Source organism: Stereum hirsutum (genome assembly GCF_000264905.1).
Source record: "Stereum hirsutum FP-91666 SS1 unplaced genomic scaffold STEHIscaffold_2, whole genome shotgun sequence".
Classification (NCBI taxonomy): Eukaryota; Fungi; Basidiomycota; class Agaricomycetes; order Russulales; family Stereaceae; genus Stereum; species Stereum hirsutum.
Window position 1 is genome coordinate 3,489,386 of NW_006763132.1, and position 24,004 is coordinate 3,513,389.

Below are 24,004 nucleotides of genomic sequence, written 5' to 3' on the forward strand. Positions count from 1 at the left end.
AATTGACACTAATGCAATGAATAAATAAATAAAGTTGCGTACGATAGAATCTTTGTATGATCCCAGCAATGCTTAATTGTCAGCTCCGACACAGCGTCCCATGCCTTGTTTGCCATCCGCATCGCTTCAAGAATATCAATCTTGTAGATATCCTCCGCACCCGCTTCATCCAACTCGATTGCCCGTGTGCATAGCTGGCGGCGATAATGAGCCTTGAAACACCGGATGATGCCTGCGTCGAGAGGCTGAACGTGAGATGTCATGTTCGGCTCGAATGGTTCTAGTCGGATGTTATGAGGAACGTATGGAATGGTGTGCCCAGAGAAGTTGTCGATCAAGAGAAGGACTTCACGGTTTTGATTCTTCATATCCTGATCAAGACCACGAATAAACCTATAAAGGACAGGTTATCGGAGTCCCAAGGAACGTCAATAAATCAGAGAAATAGCATACTCATCAAATAAGTCTGCCTTCATCCATGCCTTCTTATTGTGCCGATAATAAAGACCGAGTGACTGCGGGTCCCTGTGCTTGAAGCAGCGAGGGTTCTTGTACCGACCGATAAAGAAGATGGGAAATTTCTCCGTTCCGAGCGCATTGCAGAGAAAACCAAGTGTGATGCGGAATTTGTCCTTCTTTTTGCCACTCATTTGGGCAGTGGATAGGCCACGGTCGGGTGGTGCACTACAGTGCACTCATAACATCAGAGAAAGCAAAGAAATGGCCATTGCCCATGATCAAGTCACTTACAACGGAAAGAATGCTGTCTCATCAAAATTGAGGATGTCCCTCGGATGATACTTCTTGCATAACGCAGAGATGCGAGCACGTTCCCGTTCCACAGCTTCAAGATCAACCGACCCAGCCTCTCCATGACGGCGATGGTCCTTCAAACCATATGCTTTGCAAAACGACTGAACCCATCGGCCAGCAGGCAATCTCTGATTCTCTGGGACCTGCATTTCCTCCTCAAACTTCTCCCGCACCGTACGAAGCATGTGCGAATTCACCACTTCACCTCTCGCCAACATATGATTCACCCAAAGAACCAAACAGCGCTCAACACCGGGATGAGTGACAACACGAAGACACTTTCCTGACAACGCTGTGGGATTCGAGGATGCACGAGCCTCTAACTGAGGACGACGGGCAAGATTCTTTGAGAGAGCACTCTGAGTGAAAACCAACGCGCCCTCCTCACGATTCGCAAAATAACGAACAACATCATCCTGCCTAATCGCCACATGCTCATCCATCCAGGAGAATACCGAGAGCCAATCGGAGAGAGTGAGATTGTTACGATGTGGTTTTTGGGTAGCGGACTGAGCAGATGATCGTGGAGCATTCTTCTCGCACCTTGGCTGTGAGGCTGGGTTTGTGCTCGCAATTGGAGTCTGGGAGCGTTCCCGAGGCTTGCGAACAGGTTCAGAGCCAAGTGTGGTGGTGGAAAGGGGAAGCAATGGAGCCATAGTGAGTTGTAGGCAGACAGCGGTACAGTAGAGAAGTGGGGGGAGAAGAGAATCACACTATGCTGGTGTGCATTCTCTTATAGCATGTCGTGCATTGGCCATTCACAAGCAGCGTGTGTGCAGACACACACGCACAGGCCACAGAGCGGCAGTCGAAGCGTCCCGGATCGATCTCGGGATCACTTCATCATGAAGCGTGCCTGGGATCGAGATCTGATCGAGATTCCTTTGGAGCGTAATTCGCCGAAAATCGGAATATTTTATTCTGTATCGGCGTATTCCTTATGAGCGTATCGACTGTACTGGCCCACCACGGGGTAATTGACTGTAGCGCCTCCGTCAGCAAATTAGTGGCCGGAATACTTGACCATTCGACGCCACACATGGTTGATGGCTCGACGCGATCCTCGAGAACCTGACACAACCGCACCTAGAATATCTATGGGGAATATCTCTACCGTGAGTCTTGACTAGAGTTGTCGAGGTTGCGACGGGCCTCAAGGGTTACTTCGCTCACGACTGTTGAGGAGAGTTTCGAGAATTGTGGCGCGTCGTGAGCGGTCGCAGAGCATGTGTGGCACATATTTTACGATGAACATCGCGTCCCGTGGGTGTTCACACAAATAATTGCGAGCTTATGAGACACTATCTTGCACAAGCTGTTGCTGTTGCCCATACTGGGGTTTTTTTTATGATTGGTGTGCTTTTTACTGGTCACTCGTGGAGAAAAGATCAAATGACTTTATATTGGCAGCCTGGCTGGTAGTTACGGTGTGGTACAATATATAAGGACCGCAACAAACAGCCTATGTAAGAGGTTGGGGTCTTGGTCTTGAGGTATTCGCGCCTGAGAGAACGGTACCCGCCTGCCCGTCGAGGGTGCGGATGGTATTCCAAGAGGTACGAAGGTTACAAGTAAGATACAGAGTACATACGAGAGTCCATGAATATATATACGAGATCTGGCTTGTTTGCCAGGAGCAAACAAGCGCGCGTGATAAGATAAGATCGATCGCCCGGATACAGCAACGCGGAAGTGGCGCTTAGGATAGATGTGGCCCACTCATGTTGAGTGCCACACCGTATCCCTAGCCGCCCCTTACACTCTCCCCTACTGAGCCGAACTACGGCTCACTTAGGATGGCGGCGCGGGTCCAGGAGGGCCAGGGGGAGGAGGACCGAATGGAGGTGAGGGTGGAAATGATGATGGGTCGGCCTCCGCCTGGGCTCCTGATTGAGGACCTAGTGCAGCCCCAGCGGGACCAAACTGACCAAACGAGTATATCGTTGGGTGAGTTGGTGCCGGCTGAGGCACTGCCGAAGAGAGAGGGGCTCCTGCATTTTGCGGAGCCGCGGGGATACCACTACCACTCGGTTGGGGCCACTGGTTAGGGCCCGACGGAGGGTATGCGTAGGATTGCGAACTTTGTTCGCGCGGCCAGCCCTGATAGTACGGGTAGGATGGTTGAGGGGCGGGAGCCGGGTAAGTGAATCCACCAGCTGGTGGAACATTACCCTGACTCCCGGGCTGTTGCGCGAACGACGTAAGCTGGCCCCATTGAGTCGATGTTGACCCATATGGAGCCCACTGCTGCTGCTGCACAGGCTGTTGCCATGTGAGAGTCGGTTGTGGGGGCTGCCATTGCTGCTGCTGCTGTGGCGGTTGAGGCCACTGCTGAGGTTGATGTGCGGGAGGCTGCATTTGAGCCTCACTCGCAGGTGATCTAGGAGGCGGAGGTTGCATTTGAACCTCAGCGGCGGATTGAGAGAACCAGGAAGCCGAAGGTTGGGCTTCCTGGGCAAGGCCACGATCACGGGCTTGAGCCCACGTTTCCTCAAGGCTCGCCCGGTTGGGAGCCTGAGGAAAGTCGGCGTCGGAGAGTCCGGGTCGACCAAGAAGGTTGTTGCGTCGAGTACGAGCCCATCTTTCGAGCTCGTGCAACTGTCCGGCTGATGTTATTACCAGCCGGAGATGACGCAACATCGCTCTCTCGTTGCCAATGAGAGAGTGATCAAGACGCGGAGTGGTGGTTCCAGTTGGAACCACCGATTGAAGAGAATGGTAAGCCCATTGGGCTTCCAGGTTTCCGGGAACAGAGGCCACGGTCATGGTGTATCGTCGGAATGCGTTTGCATCCTGACGTGCCACGAGCATGTCCTCTGGGCTGTTCGAAGCAGCCCCCGGAGCGATCGACTCGAGCCACCGATATTGGCGGACCCAGCGAAGATCGATCTCACCACTGATGATGAGAGCGCCTTGCGGCATGGTCACACCGGGGTGATTCCAGTACTCTGCCCATTCTCTATCGCTCGCGTTAGAGCCCGGTTGAGGCAGGGCAGGAGGAGGAGCCCGGCTGCGTTGAGCTCGGGGCCTCGGGAGATCAGCGATGGTCCTTGTCGCAGATTGCGACTCGGACCTTGCATTGGGAGCGGAGCCCTCAGTTCGCGACTTCTTTTGCCGCGAAGGAGCTCCCACTTCACCAGAGGAGGAAGCGTGCCGGGGTGCACGCAGGTCTCTTTGAGATGACCATTGGAGGAAGCGTCGCTGCCCCAATGACAGTCTCTCTGGTTGTACACATCGGAGGTTATTATCCTCCATGATCAATCGTCGAGTCGCGGAGTCATTGCCTCCCTCGCTCGCGATGATCACTTCTTCATAGTCCCTCTCACTACGAAGGGAGCCGCGTGTCCAATCCCGCTCGCCTTGTTGTCCTTCTTCGTCGTCACGCTTGCGCTTACCGCTCGTGTCAGACGAAGAGGAAGGAGCGGGATTAGGGGCGGCGGGAGCATTTGCAGGCGGAGGCATTCTTGCCATCAGCTCGGCCTCTCGTCTAGACCTGTTTTGTCTTTGACGAGAGCGCCTAGCGCGCCTGCGTCCAGAGTCCGTAGATCCTGGCATGCCTGGGGTAGTCATCCATCCCAGGCCTGCCAACACCTCGTTATCCGGGCCGGAACCTTCTCCTTCGTCATCAGAGTCGTCGATCCTTGTGAGACGCGACGGCCCTGCTGTCGGAGGAGAGCGTGGTGGGAGACGAACAACAGGAGCATTTGGCCCTGCTGTTGTTGAGGAGGATGTGGTGGGGGCAATTGCTCCCGCTCCTTCGGCTTCATGGACTTGCTTGTCCATGTCCTCATCCTGCTCTTCGGTGACCACGGGATCTGTTGACCCCGAGTCTTTTGGTGGAGCGAAGCTATGGGCCCCTTTCGGGTAGCCCTCATAGGAATCGTCGGAGTCAGAGAACGCGGCGTCAGGATGGTTTATCCTGCGCTCTTTGTCGTACTCCCTCCTCAGGCTGTCATACGCGGGCCTCATCCACGAGAGGTCGTGCTGGAGCCTGTCCGACTGTTCCTGCAGCTCGCGATTGCGAGCTGCAAGCCTCCGTGAATCAGCGAGGGATTCCTCGAGCCGAGAGGATACCTCGTTGACCCTCTTATGGAGGGCTTTCAACTCCTCGTCGTTTTTGGACGCCAGTTTAGCCGATTGGCTAACCTGGGCGCTTTTCCTTTTGTTAGACTCCTCGAGTCTACGCAGGTCTTCACGGATTCTCCCGTAATCCTGTTCCTGCGTCGCGGAGGCTCCCAGTTGAGCCTTCAACGCGCTGACTCGCCCCGAAAGGTTGGAGTTCTGCTCCGTCAGGGATTGAACCTGCTGGCGGAGCTGACGCAACTCTCCTTCCGTTATATCACGTTGGTCCGATTGACCGCTGCGATACCCTTCCTCGCGTCCCTCTGCTCGGGACTGCTGGAGAAGGTTACTTTGATGAGCTTGACGATCCCGGGTGGCGTCGTCAACCCCATCAGAGTGGGAGAGGTGGTGGTGGTCGAGATGGCAGACATATTGTCTGCACATCTCGCAGTACGTTCCCGGGTGCATTATTATCTGCAACCGTTCGTGGTACTGCAAGTTGGAGTTACTGGGGTCCCAGTTGGGACCACCAGTGCTGTTTACAGTACCCTCAATTTGAGGGTACGTTCTGGGCGGTGGAGGAGGCGGAGACGGCGGAAGGGCAGGCAGCGACGACAGATCCATGCCTGAGGCTTCTGCAGTTGCAGAAGCCTGACGGCTTGTCATTGCTTCCAATGGGTAGGTGGCGACTGGCGCCTCGACTACCACATCGTCTACCTCCATCGCCGTCGTCACGGCGTCTTCCTCGGGAACGGGAGGGAGAGGTGTCGATGCAGACAACTCACCTAAGCGGTTTGCCTGCTCGATGTCCTCCTGAGTGACTGGGAGGGGATCAGAAAGATCCCCGGATGTTTCTGTTAACGAATCCGAGTCGTCAGTATACTCGCCCCAGTTTTCGAGGAGGTTTATGTGGATGAACTCTGAGAGTATCTTTTGATACCCCGATTCATCCAACGCACCTGCGATGGGAGACTCCGTTGAGTCTCCCGGAGTCAATTTTGACTCCGTGGGTTGTTTTGGGTCCTTTGACGGTTCGGCCATTGCGTGGAAGGGAGAGAAGATGGGGGTTTGGAAGACGGAACGCGGTCAACTGCACCAGCGTCTTTTCAGACGCGCTGCACAGCTGGCCACGTGCTCGCTTAAGTCCGTCTTCGGAGATCTGATCTTGGCCGAGCGTGCCTTTTTCGGCGCTTCTTCGGCTATCAGATCCCGATCCTCCCTTACTCGACGCGTCTTGGCGTCGACAACCTTAAATCAAAGCGGAACCGGGTACAGAGGGCTCGCGCGGTAGTTCAGTGGCGGAGGCCACGCCACGCAGAGCCAGGTAGTCTCGTAGCAATTCAGTGTGACGAACCCGGTCAAGGCTCGTCCACTCTACATTACCCGTAGATAGTGTACCAATGAAACGAATTTTTTGTCCGTCCCATGAGTGCCCGACGAGAGATGTGAAATACACCTCATCGCGATCGGGCTGTCCGAAATCGTAGGCCGCTGCTAAATCCCTACTGGGAAATATATCATCGCTGCTTGCGATGTGCGGCCTGACAAGGTTCATATGGAACCGAGGGTGAATTCGTCGCTTGACGAGTTCATCCGGCAATTTTAGTTCACATACAGATTCTTTGGGCCACACTTTAGTGATTGGATATGGCCCAACGAATTTAGGGAGCAATTTATGCGCCCTTCCTTTCGGAAGATTCAGATTTTTGGTATTCAAATAGACGAGTTGTCCCTTTGAATACTCTGGTGCATCACGGCGTTTTTTATTAGCGTAGTAGGTCTGATTGACCCGACTTTCGATAATAGCGTCGTGAGCCCGTTGTAAATTGGCTCGAGCCTTTTCCGCAAAGTAATTAACCCCGCGGTATGGACTCTCCCCTACAGGAGTGGCCATCCATTTCGGCAAGTACCCATAATTAAGCTCGAAGGGAGCATAACCAGTACTTGCTGAGACACTGGAATTCATGGCGAACTCTACCATAGGGAGCCAATCGGCCCAATCTGTTTGAGTGGGCTCGACCATGGTCCGGAGCATTTTCGATATCGTTTGTATCGCACGCTCGGACGCACCATCTGTTTGAGGGTGGAACGAAGTAGACATGAGAAGCTTTGTTCCGGCGAGTCTATGTAGCTCTTTCCAGAACGCCGCAGTGAATTTAGTGTCGCGATCGGACACTATGGACAATGGGAAACCGTGCAGTCGCACGATCTCCCAGAGGTACAGCTCTGCGAGCTCGATAGTCGTGACCTTCGTGGTTACTGGTATTAAGTGAACCATGGAGGTCTTCCGGTCTATGACTACCCACAGGTAATCATATCCGCTCGACTTCGGGAACGGGCCAACGAAATCCATAGCTATGGATTCCCAAGGCTGGTTTGGTACAGGCAAGGAGTGGAGAAGACCCGCTGGTTTTTGCGGCGCGGTCTTAGACATTTGACAAGTCTCGCAAGATGCGCAAAACTTGTCGACTGTCGTCCCCAGACCTGGCCACCAAAAATGATGACGGAGGTAAGCCGACGTCTTGTCGGCTCCCAGGTGACCTACGACCTTATGAGCAGTCGCAATTGCGAGCTCTCTAAGCGTCCTGTCTTTGTGCTTCCCAATAGGAAGGCACAACACCTTCTCGAGTTGAGAAGTATAGGTCCACAAGCGTCCGGAACCCTGATCATATTCGAAGCTTGAATAATGGTCAGGATTCCCAACGATCTTCGCGAAGAAATTATCCTCAGCATATTGCGAGGACAATTTCCCAAGCCACCCATCATACTCACTCTGTATTTCTGCAGGTAAGTTTGATGGTGGAGGAGAACCGTTAAGTTCATCCTCCAGTCGATATAGCTTTTCCGCAGAGGTGGTTTTCACCTTCTGAGCCACAGGCGTCTCCGCATATTCCTCGAGCTTGACGACCTCTTCGTCGCGGGGCTCTTGAGGACGCTGAAACGCCTTCTCTGCGACCAACTGAGGGTACCTTGACTCCTCAGTGGTCTTCTTCCGATTCGTCCTCAACTGCATAGCTCGAATTTCGAGCGAGCGTTGGGGCATCAAGTCGTCCCCATTGGGATCGAGCTTAATATCCATATTGGCATAATCAGACTCGTCAAGAGTTCCTTCGACTCTCTTGTAATAACGCGAAAAACAGTCGGCGACTTTGTTAAGTCGCCCTTTGACATATTTTATCGTAGCGTTATAGGGTTGCAAGAATTCTGACCAGCGCGTTTGACGCGGAGTCAGGTTCTTCTGTGAGTCGAAGAACTCAAGGGCCTTGTGGTCAGTCACTATTGTGAACTGCCGTCCGAGCAGTTTATCGGACCACTTTGCAAGGGCCTCAATCATTGCGAGAGTCTCCTGCTCGTAGGTCCGGTAATTTCTCTGCGCCGCAGAGAATCGTTTGGACATGAAACCAGCAGGACGGCAATTTTGCCAGTCCTCTCCTTGTCCATATACAGCACCGACGCCATAAATGGAGGCGTCGCAAACGACCCATATTGGCTCGTTTGACTTGGGATCTATGGGCTTGAGGATAGGGTACTTACATGCCATCTCACGTATCATACGGAAACAATGGTCGTGTATGGGTCGCCAAAGAAATTCACGCCCGTTTCGTACCATACCCGAGAGCACAGACGAGTACATTGACACGTCAGGCATAAAGCTCGAAAGGTATTGGACTAGCCCTAGGAACCGTTGGACCTCATTGTAGGTTTTCGGTGTGGGCCAGTTCCTGACCTTGGACATTTTGTCCGAGTCGGCGTGGATTCCTCGTTCGTCTATGACGTGACCGAGACAATCCATTCGCTTGGAATAGAAATCGCATTTCGATGCGATGAGGTAGAGCTGGTTCTGGCGCAGTTTGTCCAGAACGAGCCCTATATGCCTCTGATGATCATCTTTCGAGTTCGAGAAGATGAAGATATCGTCCATGTATACATGAACGAAATCACCTATGTATTCTCTAAATACATGGGTCATCAGACGTTGGAATGTAGCCGGAGCATTACAATCGCCCTGTTGCATTGTAGTGCTCACAAACGTGCCATAGATGGTGGCAAACGCTGTTTTCCACACATCTTCCGGCATAATTCGTATCTGCTCGTAAGCATCGCTCATGTCTATCTTTGAGCGATACTTAGCAGCAGCTACGTCCATCCGGATCTGATCTTGATCCGGGAATGGAGTGATATCCTTCCATGTATTGTCGTTCCGTTTACGACAATCTATAACGGTACGTAGGTTACCGTTTTTCTTGGGGATACATAACATAGGCGCGGCTTGGTTGGTGGTCCTTTCGATCCACCAGCCGGCTTTTGTGTATCGGATGATCTTATCCCTCAATTGGGTTTTAAGAACATCTGGACATCGAGGAAGGTGGTATTTTTCCACCTTACTCTCATCCATTAGAGGTATGCGATGGTTTATCGCCCTCATCGGAGGTAGGGTCAAGGGAACTTCGCATATAACATCCTTCGCAGACTCATACCAAGCCTTACGAAGGATGTCGATCTCTGCGTCGTTCTCCTCCTTCTCGGCTGCTTCAATTCGAGCTGCCTTCAGATTGAGATAACGTCGGGCTTGACGTTGTTCGTCTTTCGGGATGTACCTATCAGGTACATGTTCCGAACTGTGTACAGTAGGGAACGACTTCTCTTCTATTGATGAGAGGTCGACCTTAGGCTTACTACGGCTGTAAGCCTTCATCTTCCGAATTTTATCGGGGTCCTTCTGTGGTTGTGGTGGCTCTGCTGATTCCACCACTTCCTCCCCTACTCGAGCGGCCTCAGCATTTGCCAAGGTCGCGCGAGGGATTCATTCCTCATCCGGAACCTCCTCAACGCTCACATTTCGGTTCCCGAAAACGCGATGCTGAGGAGGAGAGACAGACGGAGGAGGGACAGTAGGCGGGGCGGCCACATCGGACGCTAGAATCTCCTCGGTTGATAGAGATTGAGGATGTTTATTAACATCCTTCATGGTGTGTACGCGTGCCACCGGGGGTTTATCCCGGGCGTACAATGCGGCCTCGTCAACTTGACGGCGGAACGTACGTCGCTGACGACGCACGACCCTCTCTTGTTCGAGAGTCAATGCCGGGTAAGTCTGGCCGTCAATTTCTACTGCTTTTTTGCCAAAGTCAAGTATGACTTTGTGCTGCAGTAGGAACGGGGTTCCCAGAATCGCATCATAATAGTCGATGTTAGCGACATCATAATACGCCTCAAATGAGGAGGTACCCATCTTGGCCAAGGCATGCGTACCATAGTTTATGGTCGACTTACTGCCAACTGTACCCAGTTGGAGAGTCATTGGCTCATCCAGCTCGACAAGTGGGGTCTTCGACACAACTGCAACATCAGGACTGATGGCGTTGGTCGTACTCCCAGAGTCGAAGAGCGTGTAGCACTTCAACCCTGCGATATCGATTTCTACAGCCAGTACGATGGCCTCGCGTTTGCCTCGTACTGGTTGTTTGCCACTCTTGACGATCTTGGCGTCATACACCCACGTAGGACGGTATTCCTCCTTGTTGGTGCGCTCACGCGAGGGGTTCATCGCCATCATAGATACTGAGGGCTGCTCGTGAGATTCGCTGTTCGTAGCAGCAACCTCCGCTGCTACTTCTGCCAGCAAATCTTCAGCGGTATGCAGCCGCTCATTCCTATTCTGGCGCTGACGTCGCTTCTTCTGCCTGCGACGCTCGCGGAGGATAGAATCGGCAACCTTGCTACTCCTTTCGTTGAGCTTATTGCCAACGGGAGGAGGAGGGGGTAAGTTTACCACCGGGGGCTCATCAGTCAACAAGTTGTTGACCTCTCGAGCTGCCCGACTGATTCCTTCCTTTATTAACATGCCCAAACCATCTTGGTCGGACATGTCATCCTTCTGGGCTTCAATCACCGTGAGAGCCATCCTCAGGGCACTTTGCCATCCGAGGGAGTATGCCTCACCCAGGGTCGGCACATTACCAGGCTGTCCTTCAAATGAAGAGACAGTTCCGTCCGTTGTGTCGTCAGCCTGCTCGACCACGAACGACCGCATTGGGCGTTCTGGTGTGGGAGCGCGACTTGGAGGAGGAGACTCCTCGCCCTCAGAGCGCTGGAGTGATTCCTCCACCTCCATTTCGCTATTAAAGCTCGTGTCGCCATCAGGCACGAACTCTACGCGGGCTTCGACAAAATCGCCTGATTCGAAGTCATATTCGCCTTCAGAATCGTCGAAACGACGATTAGTTACTCGCAGTCTCATTGACTGCCCTATCGTCGCCGTTTCGTCGTTCTCGTCTCCTTCAGAGTCTGACGAATCGACAGTTATCGCAGAATCAGAGACATTTGCCTCTGTTTCCTCGCCACAACCCCCACGGAGCCTCATGGCTCCCACTCGGGGGTTATCATCATCACTATCAGTTTCCACATCGGAGGTGTCTTCGCCTGGTGATCCTTCATCACCAGAGCGGTCGGTGTAGTCTCCTGCACCGTTCTCCGAGTCGGAATATTCGACAAATGGGGTACCCTCTGGTAGAGTGTCCTCATTTGTAGTTCTTGGGACATGACCGTCAGTCGGACGGTCATTCTCTTGTTCATCGTTGCTTCGGTCATCGACCGGACGCTGCGCATATAAGCGGCGCTTTTTGTTAGCCCCGTCCCTTTGCTTATCCTTGTCATCCTTCTGAGGGCAATCTCTGCCCCAGTGCCCCAGCTTGCCACAATTGTAGCACGCGTTCGGGTCGCTGGGCCGTTGTGTTTGCCCTCCTTGAGGACGAGAGGCAGCCGGACGAGGAGTAGAGTCCGTCCTACGTGGAGTAGAGTCCCGTGGGTTAGAGTCCCTCGGGGTCCTACTCCTCGTGTGGTCTCTTTGGGGTCTGGTTGACCCCGACGGATTATGGTGATTCGTAGGCCTTGACGTCGGCCTACTAGAGGAGGGTCTATTATTAGAGGGATTATTATCCCTGCTAATAATTTTGAGAGATGAAGACCTTGTCTTCGTTTTTCTCTCATCTTCTGCTTCGAAGTTGGATGCGAGTGTGTATCCACGCTCGCACCATTTAGCGGCATCGAGGAGCTCCGCCATTGTGGAGTCCTCGGGGGTTACCCTCTGCTGGAGTATCGCCTGTCGGCGTAACTTCGACGGCAGTTGATAAAAGAACTTACATTTGAGTGAGTATGCGTCTGGCATACTCCTCAAACGTTCTGCTGCGGTCAACAGACGGTCGTAGAATCCTCCGACCGTGTCTTTCGCTGACCACTTGCAGTTCTCGTATTGCTCGTTAGCAACACGAGCACTTGATGTATGGATGAAGCGCCGGTATAAGGCGCTCACCATACTCTCAAATGTTTGGTGACGGGTAAATCCCCTGATACTGTCGTATTCCTGGTTGAACCAGGTCTGCGCAGTACCCTTAAGGACTTGCCCTAGAGCAAGAATACGTTCTTGCTCCATCTCATCACTCTGACCACAAAGTTTGTACATCCGGAGCTGGCGGATGAATTTCATCATAAAGGTATGAAATCCATCCGGATCGTCAGCTCCAGAGTATTGCGCGACCTCAATTTTGAGGTTCTTTGCGAACGCTACTCCCGCGGAGTTTGTCACTTCATTGTCGAGGTGATGATGGATCATCTCGATTATGAGCTGTAGCTCATGATCCTGATGATCCCATCCTGCTGGTCTCGAAGTACTCACTTGAGACGCTGCACTACCTGCCTGCACTGGCCTGGTAGCAGAATACGACGAAGGGGGAATATAGTCCGAATCAGCATAAGCACTAGCTCCAGTATTTGGAACTCGTGCGCTGATTGAGGGTCCAGGGTCCTCGTCTTGATAACGAGGACCGTCAGCAAACCTCACCTCTTCCCGGCGTGTTACTGGGGTTCGTATTATCGAACGCAGAGGCGTAGGGGTCGTAGGAGGAGCAGGGCCATTAATCCTCCTGAAGTTACGTACCCGTATACGGTACTCTTCTTCAGGTTCACCCTGCCACTGATGGGGATCAGGTCTGTAAGGACCGTTAGATCCTTCCCCAGTTGCCTCTCCGGCTCGCTCAGCTTGTTGCCTTGCGAGCCTGTGTGCTTCGAGCTCTTCTTGAGCTCGGCGATGTTCAGCGGCCGCGTCTTCAGCCAGCTGTCGCTGCTGTTCTGCGGCCTCTTGTTCTTCACGCTCCACACGAGCGTGAACAGGTCCAGTCCTTCGCCGGTAATCGGCGTCGGACTCACCCTCTAGTCTCTCAAACGGATTGACATCTTCTGATGTCTCCCGTTGAGTCATAATTGCTCTGGACTTACCTTTGTCCACTCGCGCCTCTGCATCCTTATTGGATGAGGATGAGGGCATCGGATTACTATGCGGGACCCTTTTACTAGGTGTTCGAGTCCCGCTTTTAGAGTATATATCTGCCAATTCGGCAGATACCAAAGGTTCCGAAAATCGAAACCGCCCGTCTTGCTCGAAGGCGGTTTCAATTTCCACCAGGTTATCGATGATAGCCTGGCTCTCGTCCATTATACGAGTGCGCATCTCTCCCTGCTCTTGCAGGAATCGACGCGTTTTCTCGTCATAGTCGGAGTAAGCTTCCCTTGTGGACGCATGAAGCGCCGACAACCCGGTAGCCACTTTCCGAGCCGCCCTCAATTTCTGCTCGACGGTTTCGACGAGAGGGTCATTGGAGGGGGCCATAGACGATTGTCTATCCATCCCTTCATTCTGAAGGGATTGTTGATCATCGGAGAGCCTTCGTTGGGCTCTCCCTGCAGAGGCTGCGCCACTCGTTGTGGCGCCTTGACTCACCTGTTGAGTTTGACGGTGACGCTGCTCCGGTTGAGCTTCTTCGTCATCGTCATCGGAATTTTTGAGGTCGGGCGTCGGGGTTCGGGAATGGGTCCCATTGTTGGATGGAGAGGGGGCTGTAAAAGGAGGGGCGGAAAGGGGGGATGATGGTCGTTGGTCGAGAGCGTCGGTCTGCTCATCGCCGGACTCGCGGTCTGTCGACTCTTGCGAGTCGTGGGAGCCATCATCGGCGCCGCGAGTCACTGCCCTGGTCCTCGGCCTCTTGCCTGCTCCACCACCCCTTGCACCGCCGCCTCGCGTGTTCGAGGAGGACGGATCACCAGATCCTCCTCCGCGATTTCCTCCACGGCCTCGGGAGCTCATGGAAGATATTGGGGATATTGGTTGGAATAAAAAGTACGCACAGTAGATAGATCTTGCGGACGTTCAAAAAGTGTAAGAGGTTGGGGTCTTGGTCTTGAGGTATTCGCGCCTGAGAGAACGGTACCCGCCTGCCCGTCGAGGGTGCGGATGGTATTCCAAGAGGTACGAAGGTTACAAGTAAGATACAGAGTACATACGAGAGTCCATGAATATATATACGAGATCTGGCTTGTTTGCCAGGAGCAAACAAGCGCGCGTGATAAGATAAGATCGATCGCCCGGATACAGCAACGCGGAAGTGGCGCTTAGGATAGATGTGGCCCACTCATGTTGAGTGCCACACCGTATCCCTAGCCGCCCCTTACAGCCTATCACATACCATACCCTCCAACCATCAATATATGCTATAAAGAGAAACTCATTTGGGCTCGAGAAACACCGAAAGCACCGTGAAAACGTACGACACACAACGAAATATCGACCGGTAGATGAGAACACTACAGCGAGAGAGGAACGTGAGTACATAAGTCATTGAGTTACAAATACTGAGTGACGCACCTGGACCCTCCTCGCAGGCCTGAATGCTGGAAGAGAGTATGGTAAAACTCGGACCATACTTTATATTATCACCCTACAACTCCGTGCACTTTCTACCTCGTCCGTAGCAATCAAGTAACAGTGAGTTCTTCTTGAAAAGATTCTTGCTCCTGGGTGAAGAATAGCGGGTGAGTATATGGGAAGGCATTTGAGAGCGGGAGTGAGAGGGGAGATCTAAGGCAAAGGGCGGGAATGGCGCAGAGCTGAGAGTGCGAGAAGGTGGACCGGCGTTGGGAGAGGATGAGAGGATGGTGCGAGAGGGAAGCGAGCGAGAGGGGAGGGAGCGAGAGGGGAGGGAGCGAGAGGGGAGGGAGCGAGAGGGGAGGGAGCGAGAGGGGAGGGAGCGAGAAGGAGGGGACGAGAGGGGCGCGAGCCAGCGGCCTTATGTAGCTCGAGTGCAATGGCGCACGGACCATGTCTGACGTTTGACGTCATCGCGTTGAGCTCGGGCGACGAGAGAGTCACATAGTGAGAGAGGTGAAGGCGAGATTGAGGGGAGAGAAAGGGAGAGAGGACAGAGAGTGCGGTTAGTTGAAAATAGGGGCAAAGCTCGGAGGACGAGAAACCTATTTTTAGAGCGCGGTTCCTCGGAAGTGCGGACTGTAGACGAACTTCGACGACTCCCGACTCGACGACATCCCGAGCTCGTTCTTCTGACCGGAGGACTGCTGGCTGGAAGAGGGAGCCTGGATCCTCAATCCGTCGCCAGTGCTTGCAAAGAGGTGGTATAAGTACGAGTGTCGGGCGATTGGCAGCTCCGGTGAGCCGGAAGCAATCCGGAATAGCCGGCCAGAGTTGTGCAATTTCGCCCGATGACTGGCATGCGAGGCCATACTTATCCTCACATTGTCTGAAGCAGTTTGGAATCTTGGTAACCACATAAATTGGAATGCAATCTGGGCAGGACCTGATGTGAGTTGTTTGTTTTATGAAGCCGTGTGGTGCATGGAATTTACAGTGAGCATTCTTCGTGGACACGACACCACACGACTGTCAAAACCTCCGCGTCAACTCGCAAGATTTGGTACCTTCGAGAAAACCTTCGAGCATTATATTGTTGACGACTCTAGATGCAAATTTCCTAGGAATGTGAGGGCATATATTAGCACTACAATGTAAGGTAGGGGTCATGGTTGGCACACGTCGCCAATTGAGACTCGCCGCCACGACTCACGCTAAACGTCGCCGGTGGGTCGCGTGGGGCCACGTTCTCGACGACTCCCGCATCACTATCTGGGCCAATGTCTTTTTCTCTGACGTCGATATCTGGGACTCTGGACGCTGATATTGTCATTTATCTAAATGTCCGCATCATGATTGATCCAGGAGGCCGTTTACGATTATGCATTGCCACTAGTGTTGGCTTTGGCCGTCACGAACCTGCGCCTTGTCCAAATCTCGAAAGCTCCCTGTGTAGTGAAGACGATACTCACGAGCCATGCCCACTGACGAACACTTCACTAACTAGCAGTCATCCCAATCGAAGCCAACTAGAGAATGAATACCAGAAAGCTTTTTCATGATGATTACCTGCTCGAACAAGTGTTCTCTAAAAAAACTAAGCAAGGTTTCCGCCGGCAGCAGCCGGCAATTCCCAAGTCGTGGGAGTTGCTGCCCGAAACGCGAACTAATCTCATTTCAGACTCCGCGCGGCCTGGACCGGAACGCCCATCATCCCAACCTCGCTCTTCCATCTTCGAGTGTCCGTCCTTGGAGTTCTGACTCTCAAACTCCTCTGGATTACAGTACTACTATGAGTGCACTCTGACTGCTGGCAAAAGTTGTATTTCCTTTGCACGCGCTCAAATCGTATGAAGGCGGTGCTTTGCACCACCAACTCGCCTTCGATCTTGTCATCCTCGACTATTGCTCGACCTGTCACCTCAACGATCTGAAATGCCCAGATGGACTCGTCTACATTGAAGCATCATGGATATGACACCCGGGCTACCTACATTCTCGGCATTTTTCTCTCTCGCCGGAACAAGGTGCTCTCCCGACTGTCATACCGTAGAGATTTTGAGAATCACCTCGATATTATTGCACCCTCCACATATCTGCACTGTCTCCCAGAAAGGCACCCTGACCAATCAAACCATCCAGAGCCGGCGCAGACTCTTCCACAGGGCCCCTGTCTCGTTGGTGTGGTGACCTCACTATGAACGCCAACGCTCGTCTTTACTTTCCACAAATGTCAACCGCGTGAAGTGCCCAGTACTATCCTCGATGGTTCCGGATACCACAATGCCAAATCTAACTGATTCCAAGTTGGGGAGCCGAGTAGAACTGGCGGCCGGTGACATGGGAGGTGCGCTGCATAGATCTCCCCGGCCCCTATTGATGCAGGTCCGTCGCTGATTCACAGTATGCTCACACGCACCCGTAGTTCCGATACTCTACCAGGTCCAACCGCACAGTACGAACCAGGTGGACAATTGTGAGAGCCTTTGCGCTCACGAATCGCACGATGTACGTATATATAAGGACAGCATATGAGGTCTACTTTCGCCATCCCTCGCAGAGTCTCATACAATCTGCTATCACCAAAGTCACCTTACCAGTCAAACTCCTCACTGTAAAAACAACGATGTTGTTCTCCATCACCTCATTCGTCGCACTTCTCGCCGCTTCCTCCACTCTCGTCGGTGGTGCTTCTCTCAAGCGTCAAAGCGGCGACAACGGCTCTTGCGCGCAGCTTGGGCGTATCTGCGCTGGTGATGTGCAGAACGACCTGTCTAACCTCTGGGCTGTCGAGTCTTGCTTATTTGCTGGGGTCTGTTTTGAGAGGAACGGATCCTCCTTGGATGGTTTCTACGGTAACCTCTGGGTGGAGCTTGGTCATACCAGTAGACCGCCTCTGACCCTATACACTCCAAGGGTGACTCAAGCTGTGAGTAACTCGATCTTTTTCACGTCGCTCGAATGTTGGTCGAGGATAGTGTCTTCCAGTTTCTTTGATGCTGACGGCGGTTGTACGTTGATAGGTCTTCAACAGTATCTCGAACAATGGGCCTGGTATCACTCAGCAGAACTTCATCGACGGATATTACGCGTTAGTGTGCCATTTCAGCATCTTGCGCTCCCATATCACCCAATAAAACTGATATCGATGGCTGCTTTTCGTTTTGTAGTGCTCTCAGCGCGACCGGTGGTCCGTACCCCGACAACGCCCTTGTCATCGGTGACTTTCATCGCATCGCTACATGGTACGTCCGTCGTTATTGAAGCGTCACCTTTTTGATGACTTGCTTTGATATCTACAGGACCGACGTCTGCGGGGCTGGTCAAGGCATCCCCTACAGCAACTTTGCTGACTACTTCCAGTACAGCGCCACCAATCCCGCGAACTTCTGTCCGTGAATATCGATTGCCGAGGGTCACTGTCAACCTCGATACTTCTAGGGATTAGCGGGGGATCCATAGCGGCGGCTCATTCTCAAGGACTTTCTTCCCCTTCATTTTTCATTCATTATCGCTCTTGAGTTCAAATCGTGTGCATTGAAGCCACGACAAGGATGGAATATTCCTGGATTCAACGAACTCTGTATATTGCCTGCAGTCGGTTATTTGGTGTTGAAGCTATCGTTCAGGATATTATCGAAGTGTTTATTCTAATTTACCAGTAGCAGTGTGTAGTTGTATTTTGAGTCCCTGGTCTCGTTGAGCGGCGATCTTTGCACTTATACCGGCCAGGTATCAGTACTAGTAAAACCAATGGCTTTCTTGACAAAATCCAGCGGCTCAAGAGACTCTACTGTTGCTCGTAACAGAGATACGGAACAAATGTAATGGAAGACTGTAAAGTCCACTCTCGGTCTTGACGAGGTTGAGACTGTCCTGGAAATTTGGATACAGCAGAGCGAAAATTGAACGTTGAACGCTGGGCTGATCGTGGGAGACATTTATCCGAAGCATGAAGTACCCCTACTTCAAGTTTTAAACTCCGCATAAACACGACTCTTACGGAACTTCCAGCATCGCCATAAGCTTACCACCCCAACATTCCTTTCAACTCCTCTGACCTTCAAGCCTGTCCTTCGTATTCTATGAATTACTTCATTCTTGACACAGCTTGGAGCTCGCTGAGCTTGCAGAAAGGGGCTGCCAGTGGTTGAGTAGCCTCGTCCCCATCACCGGTGGGCCGCGGTCTCCAACGTGTAAGTGGCACCGCTCGATCCTCTCGCCGTTCTTTCCTCTTATATCGCCCTAATACCTTGGAAAGATTCGTATATCATTGCTGCATTATGGGCTAAGGCGCCATCATCAGATATCAAGCCCCAGACGTCATTCGGACCGTATGTGTTTTCAACATTCATTCTCTCTTGCCTCCAAATGTGACCGTGGCTGTCCTGGTAAGCATACGGATCATAAGTATTGAGTCGACCACTAGGACTGCCAATTGGATGCACGTAACCAAACTCCGCTTCAAAGCAACTTGAACTGGGACCACCATCATCACAAGCTTAGTCACATATGCGCATCTGGGCATCTGGACCGGGGAGCCTGCACGATTTATTATGCTCTGGGAGTGGCTCGAGCCTACAGAATGAATCGCGACCATTCGTAGGTGCGCAGGGTCTGAGGCAGCACGACGCAACACTTGTACTCTGAGTAGCGCGCGGCTGTCACCCTCCCTGAGCGAGCTCACATTGGATCGCTTCTCCATTCTATTCGATAATATAACCTAAATCGCCTCAATGGAAGCGATACACCGCGGAGTACTTATGTCCGATTTCCAGACATCATTCGGAATACCCCCATTCCCGCCGTTTCATTCTCTGTGACCGAAAACAAGCGCTCAGCCTCGCAGTCCATTCGGAATTTGGGAGTCGCCTCGGTGTCTACTGATTCCTTTTTTCGTCTTCTCCATGCTTCTGCGGTGCTCTCGAAAATGCTTTCGGATGACCCAAGCCCTCCAGACTTGGTCCAAATACTTACGAATAGGACGAGCCCCTCTCTTGTCGGGGCGCTGTCCTTCTGGGGCCCGGCGAACGTTCGCCTTCGTTGTTCACGAGTGACAACTATACTGAATATCAAGTGATATTTTCGATAATTTTAACCCCCTTTATGCCTCATCCGACTCATCATGCATTCTCGAGCTTGATGGAACCTGTCTGGACGGTTGATGGAGGGTGCCCGTGCGTGACGGTGACCTACCCGACGCCTCTTGAAGCAGGTGAGCCAACAATTCAGAGTCCAGCCGTGCATTGTTGTGATCAGATGCTCTGTTACGCCTTGCAACACATGCCAGTCAACGCAGCAGGCTGCCATCACTGGCGAGAATTTTCAGCGTTTACAAATTATGGGATGCGTATAAAGAGAGCCTGCTTATGAGCCTCGTTTTCCTTGTCTCTCAACGAGTCACACACCGACTTCTCTAAGATCTGCTCTTGCGAAAGCCCTCTCTCATACACAGACAATACCATCACATACCAATGATCTTCTCCGCTGCCACCTTTGTCTCTGTCCTTGCTGCTGCTGCCACTCTCGTCAGTGGTGCTTCAGTCAAGCGCCAGGGCGTTGACAACGGCTCTTGTGCCCAGCTCGAAAACATATGTTCTAACAATGTTGCGAGCACTCTCCAGAATATTTGGGCGGTTGAGTCTTGCTTGTTCGCGGGTGTATGCTTCGAGAGGAACGGCACCACCTTGGATGACTTTTTGCGTGTCATGTGGGAGAGGAAGGGCAACAGCGGCAACCCCCCGGCGAGCATAAACATACCGAGGGTCCCTCAGGGTGTGAGTAGAGTCCTCTCCCTTGATTTTCTTTTTTTCTTTCTTTGCCATGTCTACAGTTGTACGAGACTGATGATGGTTGCATGTGAGTAGACCTTCAACGCTATCTCCGGCGGTCCGGTCGGGGGTGGTGGGAGTATCACTCAGCAGAACTATATCGATGGGTATTACCAGTCAGTGGCCCGTTCCAATACTGTCTCCCTCACAAGTCTCATCTCAACGGTGGATTTTTTTTAAAGCACTCTTGACGCAACCAATGGCCCGTACCCCACCAGCTCGTCCATTGTCATCAGCGACTTTCACCGTATCGCCTCCTGGTACGTCTTCTATACTATCATCCTACGACCTTTTGGACGCGAATGAGCATGGCTGACTTTACGAAACGTAGGGCCAACTTCTGCACCGGAGGGATACCTTACCAGAACTTTGCCGATTACTTCCAGTACAGCGCCAGCCGCCCCGCGAACTTCTGCCCGACTTAAACGCCGAGCGGTGGGGGTCTTCATATTCTGAGGGCTCTGCGGAATATGATATCGCCCAATGGCTCAATCATAAGGACTTTTTCTGATTCGCCTTTCATTTCTTCTCTTGTACTCGACGCTTTTTACGACAGTTGCTCTTGACTGTAACTTGAAGGGTTTGACTAGTTATGTTCTTGGTCTCTGTTGCTAGTATCGGTCCGTGATTCGTCTTTATATGATTGTACTTTTATTTCGTGTAGGATGTCGATTTAGGCTTCCGTGATAATCCATTAGGAAAACCAATTATATTTCACGATGAAGTCGAGAGGGCGAGAATTGGGGGGTGAAATGTTGGCGCAACTAATTCGAAAGCAAACTCCTCTTCAAAGCAACTCGAACGGGGACCTCCATCGTGTCGCACTTCACATAGTCATCCTCATATGTTCTTATCTTGCATATCTGGCACATGTTGCTGAACGTCGGATACCCCGTGAGGACTTCGAAAGAGCAAGGACAAGAACGATTGAAGAACGATGGTACGAAGTTGTCGTCTGCGCCACCGCCACTCGAGCAATGATCGTTCGCCGATCAATTTCAACATGACGTCATCGGCCGATCAAAGACGAGCGGGACTGCGAATCGAGCTCATACCCTTCACCACCTTCGTCGTCGTCGTCGGCGGCGGCGGCGGTTCCAGCCCAACGACATCAACAATCTTAACTTCTGTAGGAACGGAATCACTTCCTTCCAGTTTTTCATTTCCAACTCTTTGTTCTCAAACACAAGATCGGACTCACATCATACGCACCCACACCCAAAGCGTGCTCGCAGCTCGCTACTCGTTCAAATCCAAACAAATGGATAAATAAAAAATGCAATGATGCTGAGCGGGGGTGTGGTGGTCGACGAGTAATAGTGGTGGTGGCGTGCGGCGTGTAATGTCACCTATCAGAAAGGTCTCAAGGCCGATGCGACGATGCGGTGGGTTGTCCAAACCAAAGACAGAGATCGATGGAGAAAAGGTAGGTAGATAGGTAAGGTGGAGGCGAACGGTCGGGTCGTCTACATGTGTATACTAATGCCCAAGGGAGGTATCATAGCGTAGAAATGGGAAATGTCCAGGGAGAGGGGCGCCTTATGCGGTCTGGAAACAAAGAGAAAGACATCAGTATTGTGAATGTATGGACGTGGAGACGCGAAGTAGGTTCAAAAAACGGAGATTGTGATGACGATCGACGTTTGATGGAGGTGATATGATTTGTATGGCATAGAGCAACACGAGAGAAAGGAATAAAGCAAAGATAAAAACACGTACCGCCTCCTTCAAGTGGGTGATGAGGTCGTTGCGGTCCTTCTCCTTCTTAAGACCAGCGAACGCCATCTTCGTTCCAGGAATGTACTACAAAACGCGTGATAAACGACAATCAGTCTCGACGTCACACACCACAGGCGGACTGGAGGGGAATGCAATGGATGCTGCATGATGACGCGAGACGTGACGTACCTTTTTCGGGTTCTCGAGGTACTCGAAGAGAGTCTGCTCGGTCCAAGTGATACCCTTGTTCACGTTGGCGGCGGTGTAGGAGAAGCCTTCTGCCTGACCGGTCTTACGACCGAAGACACTAAATGCCACAAAGAACAACAAAGAGTAAGCACGACATTCGATTGTGGGTGCTGGCAAAGAATGACGACGCGACGCGACGAGATGAAAACGAAACGCACCCGTGGAGGTTGGGGCCGACCTTATGAGGCTCGCCAGCGCCGAGGGTGTGGCACTGTGCGCAACGGGTCTTGAAGAGACCAGCACCCTTGCCAGCATCACCTAAAGACGTCGAACATTCACGAAGCGAAGCAAAGACCAACCACGAAATCAGTGTACGCCCATTGCCCGCCCAGCTAATGTCACAACATACCAGGAGCGTAAGACATGTCTGAGAACTAAAAGGTCGTGAAGGGAAGTAGGTACGAAGGTGACGGTGGGCGGTACGCCGTGAAGAGTCGTGGAGGAGATGGTGGAGGAGGATGAAGTGGAGGAAAGCGAAGAAAAGTTGGTGACGGGTATTTAAAAAATGTGGGGGGCCCGGTTCGCTCCGGGGCAACAACCAATCGGAGCTCCTTCATTTCCCAAATGGGCAGCGTAAATTCCAGCGACGCGCGGAACGATGATCTCGGCCTTCGTCCGCGACGGGCGCGTCGTTGCATCGTCAGCGAGGCACAATTGGTGGCCAATCGGGGAGCAACGTGGCGCCGTCAGTGACCTGGAAATTCGCGGTCGCATTGTGTGGCGCAAGAACAATGCACATTGCTCATTCGTTCATCATCTTTGCTCGCTGTCGTAGACTCATCTTGAGGCCTTGGTACGCACATTTATTCATTGGAGAGGATCAGCGTGGCAGCGTCTGCAACAAGATCCGTGTATCCTGAACTCGGCGTCTCATCGGACCCCCAAATTTTCGTGTATCGATGTCAAAGCACTGGCGGCAGTGACTGAACGTCACAGGTGCCACTCCCGATTCTTTCCGCGAGTCAAGCCAACATCATATCCCGAAGTAGACGGCTGAAAGGATAGACATCTTTGTGATTGGCAGTTAGTACAGGCCGTGTCGTACATTAGTATCGATCAACAGTCCAGTTGCTACAGATCTGTAGGTATGAACGCCCAATGGGCACACTTCCATGCAGTAACCAATCCGTTCGAGCCCACCCCGATTCATTCTCCCGCCGCCAACTCCTCCTTCAACATCCCCTCTGCAACCTTCCAATCTCTCTCCGGCGCATCCCCCTCCCACTGCCACCCCCAACTCCTCTTCACCTCCTCTCCCCACTTCTCCACCCACCCCAAATCCGCCTTCGACACCTCAATCCCCTCAAACTCATACAATTCACCCAGCCTCCTCGCCGTGTTGACGATTCCATTCACGAACGGAAGTCTTATGCGTTCGTAGATTTTGAGTGCGGTGGGGAGGGTGGAGAGGGTTGTGAGTGGGTGGGTGAGGAGGCGGGCGAGGAGGTAGCCGTCCTGTGGGCATGGATGAATGTGTTAGTTAAGGGACAGTGGAAGAAGTGAGAGCGCAGAAGGTGACGGAATGTACCTCCATAGCCTGACCCGCACCCGTTCCTAGATGAGTCTCCATTGCATGGGCCTGTAGCCGCATCATGACATGATGGTCAACCGTAAGTTTCGAAGTCAAATAAAT

At 52.4% G+C, this 24,004-nt stretch overlaps 9 protein-coding genes across 9 annotated transcripts; 2 read left to right on the forward strand and 7 right to left on the reverse strand.

Annotated features, from left to right (window-relative positions):
* Positions 1-8: 8 nt before the first annotated feature.
* Positions 9-962, reverse strand: STEHIDRAFT_50196 (DDE-domain-containing protein; the record flags this gene model as incomplete). The annotated part of the gene is made up of 3 exons (XM_007299345.1): positions 9-393; positions 454-684; positions 751-962. The coding sequence occupies 3 exons, from the start codon at positions 960-962 to the stop codon at positions 9-11; spliced, it is 828 nt and encodes a 275-aa protein (XP_007299407.1).
* Positions 963-2,604: 1,642 nt separating this feature from the next.
* STEHIDRAFT_153247 (uncharacterized protein) lies at positions 2,605-5,916 on the reverse strand (the record flags this gene model as incomplete). Its single annotated transcript, XM_007300233.1, has 1 exon — positions 2,605-5,916. The coding sequence occupies one exon, from the start codon at positions 5,914-5,916 to the stop codon at positions 2,605-2,607; it is 3,312 nt and encodes a 1,103-aa protein (XP_007300295.1).
* Positions 5,917-6,160: 244 nt separating this feature from the next.
* On the reverse strand, positions 6,161-6,493 carry STEHIDRAFT_27424 (uncharacterized protein; the record flags this gene model as incomplete). The annotated part of the gene is made up of 1 exon (XM_007299153.1): positions 6,161-6,493. A coding segment is annotated over one exon (333 nt), but the record flags the coding sequence as incomplete, so codon positions are not given.
* Positions 6,494-8,293: 1,800 nt separating this feature from the next.
* Positions 8,294-8,845, reverse strand: STEHIDRAFT_48601 (DNA/RNA polymerase; the record flags this gene model as incomplete). The annotated part of the gene is made up of 1 exon (XM_007299216.1): positions 8,294-8,845. A coding segment is annotated over one exon (552 nt), but the record flags the coding sequence as incomplete, so codon positions are not given.
* An 834-nt stretch (positions 8,846-9,679) lies between these two features.
* On the reverse strand, positions 9,680-14,014 carry STEHIDRAFT_153249 (uncharacterized protein; the record flags this gene model as incomplete). Its single annotated transcript, XM_007300234.1, has 1 exon — positions 9,680-14,014. One exon carries the CDS (start codon positions 14,012-14,014, stop codon positions 9,680-9,682), a length of 4,335 nt encoding a protein of 1,444 aa, XP_007300296.1.
* A 3,184-nt stretch (positions 14,015-17,198) lies between these two features.
* STEHIDRAFT_108133 (uncharacterized protein) lies at positions 17,199-17,971 on the forward strand (the record flags this gene model as incomplete). Its single annotated transcript, XM_007300235.1, has 4 exons — positions 17,199-17,501; positions 17,596-17,663; positions 17,743-17,817; positions 17,875-17,971. The coding sequence occupies 4 exons, from the start codon at positions 17,199-17,201 to the stop codon at positions 17,969-17,971; spliced, it is 543 nt and encodes a 180-aa protein (XP_007300297.1).
* Positions 17,972-20,046: 2,075 nt separating this feature from the next.
* On the forward strand, positions 20,047-20,828 carry STEHIDRAFT_153251 (uncharacterized protein; the record flags this gene model as incomplete). The annotated part of the gene is made up of 4 exons (XM_007300236.1): positions 20,047-20,349; positions 20,440-20,519; positions 20,586-20,663; positions 20,735-20,828. 4 exons carry the CDS (start codon positions 20,047-20,049, stop codon positions 20,826-20,828), a joined length of 555 nt encoding a protein of 184 aa, XP_007300298.1.
* Positions 20,829-21,942: 1,114 nt separating this feature from the next.
* STEHIDRAFT_153252 (cytochrome c) lies at positions 21,943-22,736 on the reverse strand (the record flags this gene model as incomplete). The annotated part of the gene is made up of 5 exons (XM_007300237.1): positions 21,943-21,951; positions 22,123-22,206; positions 22,312-22,429; positions 22,530-22,629; positions 22,721-22,736. The coding sequence occupies 5 exons, from the start codon at positions 22,734-22,736 to the stop codon at positions 21,943-21,945; spliced, it is 327 nt and encodes a 108-aa protein (XP_007300299.1).
* Positions 22,737-23,517: 781 nt separating this feature from the next.
* On the reverse strand, positions 23,518-23,941 carry STEHIDRAFT_153253 (uncharacterized protein; the record flags this gene model as incomplete). Its single annotated transcript, XM_007300238.1, has 2 exons — positions 23,518-23,826; positions 23,900-23,941. 2 exons carry the CDS (start codon positions 23,939-23,941, stop codon positions 23,518-23,520), a joined length of 351 nt encoding a protein of 116 aa, XP_007300300.1.
* Between the last annotated feature and the right edge of the window lie 63 nt (positions 23,942-24,004).